Consider the following 14791-nt stretch of genomic DNA (forward strand, 5'->3'; position numbering starts at 1 on the left):
TCATCGCCAGCCACAAGTACTAGCCAAACAACCACCTGAATAATTCTGAAGACTCTTATGGCCTCCTCTGTGTCAAAATGGGAATTTCCAATGGAAGCAGAGGGGATAGATTACTATCAGGGACTGACAAAGTGTGATATCTAAATGCAAATCATTAAAATAAATTGATAAGCAAAGAATAACATTTTTACTGGGCATATATGAGCAAAGGTCAATAAAGTGAACAATTATAAAAAAAAAATGTAGCTTTGTCCACTGTAATTGTATAATTATGAGTGAGAATATCTCCCCCCTCCCCCACATGGGTTGTTTGTTTGATACAACAAATTAAGTATACTGGTAACATTTTGAATACCTCCATTAATTGTTTAGCAAAAGACTGTAATTCTTTTTATGTGTGATACAGTACAGTGCAGTTGTGTAGAAATATATGGCAAAGTGAAACTAATCATTATTTTTCAGTCCACTCAAAGCAGAGTGTGCTTCAGGGGTTTTATAATTTTCTTGCAGGCCTAACTTCATGATTCAATAATAATAATATCAATTAGGTCCCAGTCATGAAAATAAATATAACCAAATAAAGACAGTTATTCACTGGAAAGTAAAAAAGATACACGACAGATTTTTAAAATCTATATCATTTTTGTCTTTCTGATCAAAGATGTACATGAATATGTATAGAAATAGATTTATTTTATGTTACTTGACTATGACATATAAAATAATCTGGCCTGGAGCTGAGGTAAAAGCTTCTGGTCTTACAACATTATTGGGACTGCAAACCTGGTAGTTAAAGAAAGGAAGGAGAGCCAGTGGATAATTACATGGCCTCATTGAAGCAAAAAAAAAAAAAGAATATCTATTACTATTATAGTTACGAGTTTTTTTTCTCTTTTCGATTTTGGCTGTCACTGAGCATTATGTGTGTTGGCCAGTCTTACTTCATGTACTACTCTGCAGTCGTTTGTCCACGTAACGAGTGACAGAACATTAAATTTACACAGCATGATGTAAGTTGCTCTACACTGTCAAGTTCTCAAATTCCTTAATCACTAATCTGATCTTCATCTACTTTCTCTTCCATTTACAAAATACTGTTTTCAAGTTTCTTTCCTTTATATAGTCCTACTATATACCCCTTCCATCTTTCAGCATCCTCTTCCTTGATTAGTAGTGGCCTGTCATCTAAGCTGTCTCTGTTCATACAACTGTTTCTCTTTTCTCTAAATATTTCCCATCTGGATTATACTTGGTGACAATTATTGAACTATATGAAATAAAATTTTTGCAACTTCTGAATGGTTTGTGTTAGTCATTCAAACTGCACAGTCGGCTGCGGGACATGATGGGAATTAATATGCATGTTTGGTTTAGCAACAAAGCCCACTTTAATTTGACCAGGTTTGTCAACAAGCAAATTTGGGGGACTGAGACTCTGCATTTCACGGTTGAGACATCTCTTCACCCTCAGTGGGTGAACTGTGTGGTGTGCTACGTTCAGTAACAGAATAATCAGTGTGATATTCCTTGATGACATGGTGACTACTGAATGGCATTTGAAGGTTTTGGGAGATGATTTCATCCCCATTATACACAGTCACCCTGATTTTGACAAGACGTGGTTCACGACCTCATTGAAGCAGCAGAGTGTCTGATGTCCTGGAGGAGTACTTTGGGGACTGCATTCTGGCTCTGAGGTACCCAGAGGCCTCTTGCGTGGGCCTCGACTGGTCGCCATATTCTCTGGATCTGAACATATGCAACTCTTTTTTGTGGGGAAATATTAAAGACAAAATCTACAGTAATAACCCGAAAACCATTGCTGAACTGAAAACAGCCATTCACAAGCGCAACAAACTTGTCATAACCTAAATCCGAATACCTATAGTGACGTTTACATGTTGAATAAAGTGTGCACTCCCTAGTTTGTAACTAATGGGTTTTTTTTCCTCCTAGTTCAATGACTGTCACTCTGTAAATAGACCATTCAGCCCAGAGGCCCACTGTGTGAAGGTCCTCAAGGCTGCACAATGTCAAAAAATTACATAATTTATTCATAAAAGAAATAATTTTCTGATATTCCTCCCTTAGAAACTAAGTGAACTGGTCTTCATGGATGAGGAAACACTCATTTGCGAAGCTGCTCACAAAGATTTCATTACAACACAGAAAGCTTGTTGATGTCAGGTATCACACTGCTTTTGCATTTTTTGATCTAGTTTATTTTTTTAAAAAAATAGATACATCAAATGGCTGAGTCAAAAAAAATTCTTCAATGGAGTACAAGGAGCTGAACTCATAGGTTACTCTTCAAGTTCATTTCATTTCATTTCATTTGTAGCCAGACTTTTTACATTTCCTGAAAAGCTACTGAAACTTTGTGTTCTAGAATAATTGATAACTTTTTGGGTAAAAACAAATAAGTTTCTATGAAGATTGTTATTTTTCCTGATATTGATTCAGTGAACTGAATTTTTTGTTTGAAAAGGATATTTTGCATATGATGCAATTCATTAAAAAATATATACGCTGAGAAGAAGAGGCTGGCTCAACTACTTCCATAAACAGGCTTTTGCAAGAGTCTCAAATTAATATGATAAAGAATTCATATTGCACAATTTTCGGCACCAGAAACTTTAGCTTGCTTTCATGAGTTACTCCAAAAATATGACGATGCGGGTGTATTACATTGTGGAATGACAGTAAGCAAAGCTTCCCAGTGACACCAACCTTTCCCATATTCATCGATGCTTCTTGTGCTTTGTATTTCTCTTCTAATACACCTGATTTGCCACACTGCACTTTGCTACTTTCATTTTTAAGCATCTATATTTCCTTTTGCCCGATTCATTTACAGAATTTTCATATTTTCTTCTTTCATCACTTACATTTAACATCTCACTTAGTTCTGCTACATATTATCATTTTGTTTACTTTTTCGTTTGCTGCTTTTACTAAATAAAGTTGTGTAAAAAATAATAATGGCTGAAGTAAGTGGTAGTAAATGTATCAAAATAATTACATTGACAATAAATGTTATTTCATGGCTTTTGTAATGATACTACTGATACCATTTAAAGTAAAAACAGAACCAATTTAGGAATTATACAGGCTGAAAAATAAAGACATGTAATTGACGGTGGTGAACAAATAAATGTTACAAAATAACTGTATTTCATATGTGGTGGTGTATTTCAATGAACCAGAATTTGGTACCATATCTCATTGTACAGAATGTAAGGAAATAGAGAGATGAAACAAAGAACATTGTGATAAATTTTTAATCAAAATTCTGTATTTTTGACAATTATAATTTGTATGCACATGAACAGTTCCAACAAATGAGAATTATCTTGATACTAATGAAAATAAAAAAGATATCACTGCCTCAATGATCTAGTAAGTGAAAATATAATGTGTACAGAGTGTTTCAGAAGTGGTCAACATTTAGGGATATGAATAATAATAATAATAATAATTTGAAACAAGTAAATATGGGATCTGAAATGCATGCCTTAAGAGCTATGAGCAATTCTTGATCTTTCATACTTTGAAACATATCTCTTTTATTGCAAGCTCTTTACTTTCCATTTTTTGGGAAATGGTAGTACGGGCAAATACAAGACAAAAAGTCCAATAAACATGTTCTCAAAAATGCATACCTTATAGAGCTATGATCATCTTCGCTACTTTGAAACACAACTCTTCTAATGAACAAGTGTTCGTAACTTTTAAGGTATGCATTTTAGAGTACATGTTTACTACACTTTTTTTTCTTCTTCTTGTTTGGGTCCATACCACCATGCCCCAAAACATGGAAAGGAAAGAGCTTGCAGTAGGAGAGGTCAGTTTCACAGTATCAAAAACCAAGAATTGCTCGTAGCTCTTAAGACATGAATTTTAAAGCCCATGTTTACTGGACTTTTTTTGTTTCGAATGATTGTTCCTGTCACATCCCTGAATATTAACTATCACTTCTGAACACCCTGCATGTTGACAAATGTTCTGATCAGCATATATTCTGAATACATGTAAAAAAATATTCGACTTCATAGACAGTTACAAATATATCTTATTTTGTTCTAAATTACACAACAGCTAAAACAGCATACTACAAAAAGCTCAATTCCAGATAAATAAATCACAAATTTAGAGAGCTCTGAATTGAATTTTTCTGAAAGACTTCCACATATTCTATAACAGTGGCAATAAGTTTTTCAGCCATTTTTTTTACCTCAGTGCGGGGATTGTAGGGGAAGTCTTCAAATCTATATCGATAAGGCTTCCCATCTGTTGCGTGATATACTGACTGGAACATAACAACAGGTTTTTCACGGGGAAATCCAGGAGGCAACGTGAAGTGCAAAATGAAATAAAAATCTCTCCATTCAAGTAAAAAGGAAGCTCTGGTAAAGCCAATGCCATCATATTCCAAGACACCATTACCAAAATGATGAAAAAGAGCAGTAATAAGTTCTCTCCTTCTGTCATGGGCAGCAGCGGCAGCATCAATTCGGTCCTGTAAGCGTGCCGTTACCACAGGAACATAGTCCATCAAGCAACTACCACCAGGTGGAAATGGGGGTAATGACATTCCACTACCTCCGACACCCTCAAGTGCTGCCTCAGCCTGTAGTGACAGTAGCAGCTGTGGAGTGATGCGACCTCCTTCAGTAGGAGAATGGAATGTCACGGTCAAAGTAGCAGTGGGCTCACCAGTATTCCCAAGGGGCTGTGGAATTGCTGAGAAATCCACCTGCGCAACAAAAACACATACAATTAGCAAACTGAATTTTCCGTCCATGATAGTGATTATAATTAAGCCCCAGAGAGAGAGAGAGAGAGAGAGAGAGAGAGAGAGAGAGAGATCCACCATAAAATCCAACAAGTTTGCCATCAACTGTAATATGAGGGTGGTTGGAAAGTTCTTGGAACGGAATACTAATGTACTTACATCACTGAAACTTTTTTATTTTTCCATGTAGTCTCCTTGAAGATTAATGCACTTAGTCCAACGACATTCCAGTGCCTTGATCCTATCTCAAAAATGAGTTTCCTCCAGACCTGCAAAATAGTTGTCAACTCCGACTATCAATTCTTCACTTGAAGTGAATCTTTGTCCACCAAGAAAAATTTTCAGTTTTGGGAGGAGATGGAAGGCTGGTGGAGCCATATCTGGTGAGTAAAGCAGGTGTGGCAAAAATTCATATCTTAGTTCATGGAATTTTGCCACGGCAATGAGACGGCACATGTGTGCGGGCACACATTGTCTTGATGGAAGATGACTTTCTTCCTTGGCCTTTGTTGCACATATTTTGTTGCAATTTGTCCATGAGGTTAGCACAGTATTCTCCAGTAATTGTTTGCCCAGTGGGGAGATAATCTACAAACAGAATCCCCTTCACATCTCAGAACACTGAAGCCATGACCTTTCCCGCTGAAGGAATTGTCTTTGCTTTCTTTGGTGGTGGAGATTCAGCATGTATCCAATACTTTGACTGTTGTTTTGTCTCTGAGGTATAGTAGTTCACTCAAGTTTCATCTGTGGTAACAAACCAGCACAAAATATGTTGTTCACTTCTCCTAAAACGGGCCTATTATTCCGATATGTCCATTCTCATGCATATTTGATCCAGCGTCAAGAGTCGCGGCACCCATCTGGCAGGTAATTTTTTCTTTTCTAACTCTTCAGTTAAAACGTGACATATCCTTTCAGATGACATCTGGCAAATGTGAGCAATTTCACACATTTTCAATTGGCGATCCTCTGTGACCATTTTGTGCACTTTTGCAAAGATTTCTGGAGTAGTTACAAATCTTGGCCAACCACTGCGCGGATAGTCATCTAAGCTCTCCCGACCAAATTTACATTCATTTGTTCACTTGGCAACAGTAGCATATGATGGAGCGGAGTCCCCCAGTTTACTCTGGAAATCAGCATGAATATACTTTGCATTCATACTTTTCTTCATGAAGTACTTAATCACTGCTCGAATCTCTATTTTTTCCATCTTCACAAATCACTATGCAGGAACAACAACAGAACCATGTTGCCGCAACAGCTCTCTGCCAAGAGCGCTGATGTAGCACATGTTTACAATCAACAGCCCAATGAATACCACCTGAACAACTCATTGCACTAGCGCTGACCTCTTGTGGTGATTCTGAGAACTTTTTCAAACCATCCTCGTATTTATTACAATTTTCACAAAGGACAAAAGAAATTGATAGATACATAATGATTTATAATGAAGTTCTAAGGGAGAAATTAACTGCAGCAGGAGTCGCTATATTAACTGATAAAAAAATGGAAAATAAAGCTACGTATTATAAATGAAAGAATTTTGGTGCTTAGGCAGGCAGAAGTAGAGAGAGGAACTTCAGTAGTCACGTAAGTTCCAGAGGGGAAAAAAATACAACACTCTCTTATCTCATTACAAAAGATCTGCAAAATCGATTTTATTAATGTGACAGGTGATCTGAATGCTCATGTACAGAACAAACCAATCAGAGAAGAAATGGGAAATTAAGGTGAACCCTTACTGAATGAAAATGGTGAATTATTAAAGGAATTTGCTACTTACAACCTATTAAAAGTCATCAACAGCTATTTAAGGACATCCATAAATATACACAGACTGCAAGAGGACAGTGGCTGACCAATTGTTCACAACGTAATGGTTAATAAAAAGACTAGGATCAGATGTAGTAGGTACCAGAATGCATAGAGGAAGTGACTTATACACGGGTCATTCACTATCTGGATCAGATGTAGCACATACCTCAATACTTAGAGGAAGTGACTTATACACAGACCATTCATTATTTGGTTATTACAAAAAATAGAATCCTTGCTAAATGGAGAAAAGAATGGAATATGCGAATACAGAGGGTTGAAGTGTATAAAATACACACATCAAAAAAAGTTTTGCATCACTTTTGCATCACCCCTGTTCCCAGAACTGCTGACGATACATGTTGACTGTGGATATTGTATCACACACACAGTCCCTTTGACTGTTCAGAAATGTCACTAAACCCGCACAAAGATATACACAGCCATGCAGGAGCAGCACCTATTAGACAGAGGTGGTCCGACAGCTAACCTGTTCCAGTCAGTCCACCAGGAAGGAGGTACACAGGCTCATTTTGTCTGTAGTTCAACCATGCCTAGACAGTCAATACCGCAGTTTGATTGCGTCCGCATTGTTACTTTGTGCCAGGAAGGGCTCTCAACAAGGGAAGTGTCCAGGTGTCTCGGAGTGAACCAAAGCGATGTTGTTCAGATATGGAGGAGATACAGGAGAGACAGGAACTGTCAATGACAGGCCTAGCTCAGGCCCTCCAAGGGGCTACTACTGCAGAGGATGTCCACTACATACAGATTCTGGCTCGGAGGAACCCTGACAGCAACGCCACCACGTTGAATAATGCTTTTTGTGCAGTCACAGGACTTGTGTTACGACTCAAACTGCGCGCAATAGGGTGCATGATGTTTAACTTCACTCCCGACGTCCCTGGGAAGATCCATCTTTGCAACCACAACACCATGGAGCGTGGTGCAGATGGGCCCAACAACATGCCGAATGGACTGCTCAGGGATTGGCATCACGTTCTCTTCACCGAAGAGTGTCATGTATGCCCTCAACCAGACATTCGTCGGAGACATGTTTGAAGGCAACCTGGACACACTGAATGCCTTACACACACTGAATGCCTCTAGACACACTGTCCAGCAAGTGCAGCAAGGTGGTGGTTCTCCAATTTTTTGGGGTGGCTTTATGTGGGGTCGACATATGCTGCTGATTGTCATGGAAGGCACCATAACGGCTGTACAATATGTAAATGCCATCATCCGACCGATAATGCAACCATATCGGCAGCATATTGGCAAGGCATTCGTCTTTATGGACGACAATCCGCGCCCCCATTGTGCACATCTTGTGAATGATGTCCTTCACGATAATGACATGGTCTCCAGACTTGAATCCTATCCAACATGCCTGGGATAGGTTGAAAAGGGTTGTTTATGGACAATGTGACCCACCAATCACCAATTGAGGAGTGGGGTAATCTGGACTAACAGAGCCTTGATGAACTTGTGGATAGTATGCCATGTCGAATACAGGCATCCATCAATGCAAGAGGACGTGCTGCTGAGTATTAGAGGTACCAGTGTGTACGGCAATCTGGACCACTACCTCTGAAGGTCTTGCTGTATGGTGGTACAACATGCAATATGTGATTCTCATGAGCAATAAAAAGGGCACAAATAATGTTTATGGTATCTCTATTCAATTTTCTGTACAGGTTCTGGAACTCTCGGAACCAAGGTGATGCAAAACTTTTTTTTGATCTGAGTATATTTGTTGCAAGATGAAGGAGAGAAAGTACCTCTATCGCAGTTGCTTAAAATATATTTAGTTGAGATTCCAACAAGTACTCCTATTAACAAACAATGGGAAACTATAACTTTAGCAATAAAGGAAGCAGTAGGTGAAGCTATTGGGAGGGCAAGGAAATTAAGAAGAAAGCATGGCTTAAAACTAGGGAATGGAGAAATTCCAGAACCTGTCAAGCAAACACAAGTAGCTTATCTAAAAATGATATGGTACTGAAAAAAATGAGGAAGACTGTAAAACATGTACAAATAATGTTAAGTCAGTAACAAGGCAACTGAAGCAAGAATCTTGAGACAGATCAATAAATTCAATAGATGATGTCCATGGGAGGCAAGACAGCTTATAAATTAACATTGTAACATCTTAATAATGATGAAAGAAACTGTCAATATAAATGTAGTTTAAGGAGAATCTTGGATCTAGCATTATAAAGAATTATGGTATGGTCAAAGATAGTGTGAAGAAGATCAAAGTACAGATAACAGAGCTGTGGGAATTGATGGAACAGTGTAGTATTGCAATCCTTTGAAAATAGGGAAGCTCCAGGAATACATAAAATGAATATAGAGGTGTTCCAATATAGTGGGATGATTTTTACATTCACATATGTAAGTTGCTAACCCTTTTCTAAGAAAGGAAAATTATACCAGAAGAATGTAGAAACGTTACAGTAATATTATTTTTCAAGAAAGGCAAAGTAAGAACTTGTAATAACTATCATGTAACAAGTCTGGTAAATGGTGGATGATTGTAAAATAATAAACAATACACTTTCATTGAAAGAACCATGTTGATCCACACAGTATAATAAACACTACTCATGACATAAGCCTTGGGCTTGTTCTGACTGGCCGACTACCCACTTAACAAGGCAGCAAGAGAAGCACTCTATGTTCGTGCGAAATGGAATCAGCATGTCGCCAATCCTTCCAGATGTTATTTCCAGTGGATTAATCCTGATGATGCCATTAACTTCACACACACACACACAACACACACACACACACACACACAGAGAGAGAGAGAGAGAGAGAGAGAGAGAAAGAGAGAGAGAGAGAGAGAGAGAGAGAGTGTATGCTTTTCTAGATGATCAATTTATCCAACAGGATGATGATGAAAAGCTTCAGAAATCATTACATATGCTAAACAATCAAGACATGGCAAAGAAAATACCCAATTAGAGCCAAGATAATAATCGAAGATCAACCAATGGAACAAGTTTGAAGCTTCTCTCTTTCTGGTTGTGATTTATCTTTTAACAATGATGATAAAGTGGAGAAAAGCTTCGCTTATTTCAATACTGTGTGTGGACCAACTCAGCAAAAATGGAAGGTTAAAGTGAGGAAAGAGATCCAAGAGATCAAAATTTTGGCTGTGCCAACATTGATATATGGAAGCAAGAAGGGGTGCATAAAATGAATTATGGAAACAAAATACAATCATTTAAAATGTGATTCCCCTGATCAACAAAAGGGCACTTCCTAAAAGACAACTAATAAATGAAGAGATAAGGCACCAATTAAATATCTTCTCAATGACAGAATTTCCCTAAACAAGAGAAACTGCAAAAAACACATTTTTAGAATTCCAAAACTTGCAACCTACTGGCAGACAAGATGACAGAAAAACAGGGGTAGGAAAAAACTAACAGCCTAATTCTGGAGGATTAAGCAAGTAAGTAAGTAAATAAATTTCCACAACCACAATTTCAAGAGGTTAATATGGTGAAAACACTTAAGATCGAAATTGCAACTATAAACAATGAAATAAATAGTACAGTCGATGATGAACATATCATTTAAAAAATTCAATGAGTCTGTAATTCCAAAACAAATACAGTTGTATAATTAAGTCTATTATGTGGACCATACAACTGTAGCATCATGTTAAAAGCTCACCCTATAAAAACAATTATAATAAAATCAAACAATTTTTTGCCTATCCCTTTGTGAGACACCAAGGGACAGAAGCAAATAACATTCGTGTAGTATGTACACAGGACTACACTACTGCTCTCATAAAATTCTTCTGGGCTGCTCAACATAACATACTGTAAAAATTACAATGGTGATGAGCGCTAGAGGTTTCAGAGGGTCGTCAATAAGTAATGCAACACTTTTTTTTTTTCCCTCGATTAATTTAAGCTGAAACAAATGCAGAGTTTGTGGTTGGACTTTGTGGAATATTCCCACTGCCGTTCCTATAATTTCATGAAGTTCAGATAGGGGGCACCACTATACGTAACCTTCAAAATGGCGTCTGTAACAGAGGAGCATTCCAAGGAGAGAGCTGTCATTGAGTTTCTTTTGGCAGAAAACCAGAGCATCACAAACATTCATATGCACTTGCAGAATGTCTACAGAGAAGTGACAGTAAACAGCAGCATAAAGGTCATGCAACTACCCGATCTCTCACGTGTCAGCTAGCCACACACAGCTGCGATCGACAGATCACAATAAAACACCTTGGTGCTAAAGTGGATATCTCTGTTGGTAGAGCTGACACCCAAGTCTGCACATTGAAGAGGAGTTCACAAGACTTCATTGAACTTTTCTTCCTCATATACCCTAAAGGCCAGATCTTGCACCTTCCAACTTCCACCTGTTTGGCCCAAATGAAGGACGCACTCCGTGAGAAGCAGTACATGGATGATGGTGAGGCTATTGATGCAGCAAGACATTGGCTCTGGTGGCAACCAGACTCTGCAGACGTACAGGATCTCTCAGTAAGTTGGCATAAGGCAGTTGCATTGAAATGAGAGTAAGTTGAAAAATAGGGTTTTTTTTAGCCAGAGTGGAGAATAATACGGTGTTTTGCAACTCTGAATAAAACCAACCTACTTTCAGAAAAAATGTGTTGCATTACTTTTTGAATGCCCAAGTGCAGTGTGAAATAGTCAACAATTCTCAAGAATTTAATGTAAACTTTCATTAAGCACTTACAGGCAATGTTGTGATCTGTGAGTAACTGATTTCTCATTGCATTCTGTTGACTTTTCACATCTCAACAGTGTTGAGGCAAATGTGTATTTTGTATTTAGAAAGTGAAATTTATTTCTGGACACTGCAAAACTTATTACCATAATTCAAAATATTTCTTCACTCCTACAGCAATGGTAAATATCCAAGACAATTACAACATTATCTTTTTTTTAAAGACGTAGCCACTTGTAACAAACTCCTATAAAATGATCTTGGGGTTTTAGTTGTTTCTAGTGGTTCAGAACTCCATGAGCTTTCAGCCAAGGACACTCTTATATTTGTCAAATGGTAGCTACTGACTGACTTAGTGGTGTTGTCCTTGTGTGTGTGTGTGTGGTGTGTGTTTATATTTGTCAAATGGTAGCTACTGACTGACTTAGTAGTGTTGTCCTTGTGTGTGTGTGTGTGTGTGTGTGTGTGTGTGTGTGTGTGTGTGTGTGGGTGGGTGGGTGGGTGCGCGCGGACATAAGGAGGAGGTTACAAGAAAGGGGAGAGACAGATCTTAGTCGAGTCTTGTCTGCCTTCTTGGGGAATCTTAGAAGACTGATTGTCCACCAAAACCTTTCATTAAACCTACTTTATTACAGTTAATGTGTTGAATTTACTATCAGTTCTGAGTATGTACTGTTCTGGATGAGTACTCATCATCAGACAGTTGACCACTTAATTTCTGAATGCCAATTGTCACTCATCGAGCATTGTGTACATCGCAGCAAAACAGCAGGACATATTATTCTTGCTTTAACTGAGGTTGGAGAGTAGCACTGCAATAAAAACACATCATCAAGACTCGCCATACAGCGAAGGCAGGCTTCACTTTTTCAGTATAAGAGCATCTTTTTGTATTCTAACCACCTTGCCTGCAGGCCAAGGAGTGATGAGACTGGATAAGTTGGGGAATGGAGACATGGTCAACATCCACTGACACTGGGTTTGCATGAAAGACACGACGAGCAGCGTTGCTTGGGATAACTCCAGGTACACCGTGCAAGAATGAAACTGAAAATGCCAGCTGAAACACCAGAGGAAATGTGCCTGATGAGTCTGAGGAGAGACACCTGGTGTACACTCCAGCAATTAAAGCTGGAACACCAGGAAGGATAGCAATAACGAAATTTTTATTATAGAGAATAGATGATTAATTTTATAGGTGATTTGGCACATACAGGGTGCGAAATTTAGTACACACAACTGCCAACACTGGCAGTAACAACAGCACTATGCCATGGTGTACCAAGAAAACTAAACTTGGACAACAGACATGGACATGAAATTCCATGCTTCTTAACTCTATGCCACAGCTCACTGTTCATAGTTTTTGGCGAGTGGTGCTGTGCAAGTCTCTCGGCAACATGTGCCCTGATGTTTCCAATATGAGCGAGACCTGGAGAATGTACTGACGAGGGCACCAATCACACAGATTCTGTATCAAAGTATGTCAGGATAGCCACGCAACCTGGGCAATGTTGAAAGATAACATGCTGTGACTTCGAAGATCTGGCCAGCCATTGGTCTAAACACATCAAATGTAATGCCCACAATCCGAATTACCTGCCGTGTGAGTGGCAATTGTCTCATTCACGCATCAGTTGTGAGGTCCTGACCAACATGAACAGCAATATTGTGGGACAAAGTTCAACTACAGTCTCTACAGGGCATAGCATTGCTGCTGTCAAATTCTTACACATGCTGGTAGATGTTGCTCTTCCTTGCACGAGGCATAACATGACCTTCTCACAAATAAGTAACATGCAAATGAGAATTCATTTCACAATCTTTTGTTATATGCAGAATGGTAATGGCAAGTACTGAAAATGGCTGTACAGAAATGCAAAACATTTGCATTTCCAAGCACGGAGTACACATTTACACCGAATTTGGTGATTGTGTATATCGTCTTCATGGTGTCAAAATTTCAATGATCAGCAGTATGTATATGTGTGTGTGAGCGGGATTTGAGAGTGGAGGCAGTAGTATGCATGGATCACGGAGACTCTGAAGAAGCAGTCATGTTTTTAATCTGAATTACTAAATTCCAGCTCTTATTTATGAGTCTACTCATCACTGATTGGTTATCGTTAACCATTCCATTGCTCTATGCAGAATTTTCCAGTATCATAAGTGGCACTACTTAGAACCATTACCTATGCAGTAGCAACTGTTATGTAAGCCAAAATCAGTCATGCAGTTCCCCTTAAGACTTGCTGTTCATGGTGAAGAGAACCAAATACACTCTTATTTTGTTTCCAAGAAGTACCAAATCTTGGCAACCAGTCATTCCTCTTCTTGGTAATGATGTCACACTCAACATGGCCTACATTTGTTTACACAACATTGTCTACTGTAAAGATGTGTGTGGCATTTTTTTATGTTAATTGTGAACATAAAAGTATTAAGTATGATTTATCAGATGAATACTGTGGATCACCAACAAACTCTAGAACAACAATTACCACACTTACAATTTTCTGCCAAAAGGTAACAAATCTATTTTAACTATCCAATAACAATTAAATAAATAAACATTTTACAGAGATACTTGGTGTAATGTGGTCTCAACATCTGTATGAATATAAAAAGAAAGTTACAAAAACATATTCTGATGTTCCTGTGGTTGTAAAATATTTTTTGTCTCTCCTGTTAAATTAGATTTTATGTATTTGGTACCTTTTGGAAATTCGCTTCTCAATTTGGAAACTGGTACACCCTTACGTTGTGGGAGACTTCAAAAAGACTAGTTTTTCCCCTACTTCACCAATAACTGTTATGATGCTTGCACTTCATTTTAATAGCTCTTTCATTACTTTTACCGTTACCTACCTTCTGCAGTACACTCTTCTAAATACAATGATATTGAGGAACAAATCTCCATGGTCATATAATGGGTCAGTACATGAAATTAATATCAGAAAAGTTAATAATAAAATTTACGGCACTCCTATGCAGATACTGCTGAGTATATATTGTTGTTGTTGTGGTCTTCAGTCCTGAGACTGGTTTGATGCAAGCTCTCCCATGCTACTCTATCCTGTGCAAGCTTTTTCATCTCCCAGTACCTACTGCAACCTACATCCTTCTGAATCTGCTTAGTGTATTCATCTCTTGGTCTCCCTCTACGATTTTTTACCCTCCACGCTGCCCTCCAATACTAAATTGGTGGATCCCTTGATGCCTCAGAACATGTCCTACCAACCGATCCCTTCTTCTGGTCAAGTTGTGCCACAAACTTCTCTTCTCCCCAATCCTATTCAATACTTCCTCATTAGTTATGTGATCTACCCATCTAATCTTCAGCATTCTTCTGTAGCACCACATTTCGAAAGCTTCTATTCTCTTCTTGTCCAAACTATTTATCGTCCATGTTTCACTTCCATACATGGCTACACTCCATACAAATACTTTCAGAAA

At 38.3% G+C, this 14791-nt stretch overlaps 1 protein-coding gene across 1 annotated transcript in view; it reads right to left on the reverse strand.

Moving 5' to 3' along the window:
• Positions 1-3344: 3344 nt before the first annotated feature.
• The window catches only part of LOC124788700 (BRISC and BRCA1-A complex member 2-like), a 61648-nt gene continuing 50201 nt past the window's right edge, over positions 3345-14791 (reverse strand). The window contains exon 4 of the mRNA XM_047255983.1: positions 3345-4756. Coding sequence (XP_047111939.1) covers positions 4142-4756 — 615 coding nt within the window. The 3' untranslated portion in view covers positions 3345-4141. The remainder of the gene's footprint in view (positions 4757-14791) is intronic.

This window comes from Schistocerca piceifrons, chromosome 1 (assembly GCF_021461385.2).
Source record: "Schistocerca piceifrons isolate TAMUIC-IGC-003096 chromosome 1, iqSchPice1.1, whole genome shotgun sequence".
Lineage (NCBI taxonomy): Eukaryota > Metazoa > Arthropoda > Insecta > Orthoptera > Acrididae > Schistocerca > Schistocerca piceifrons.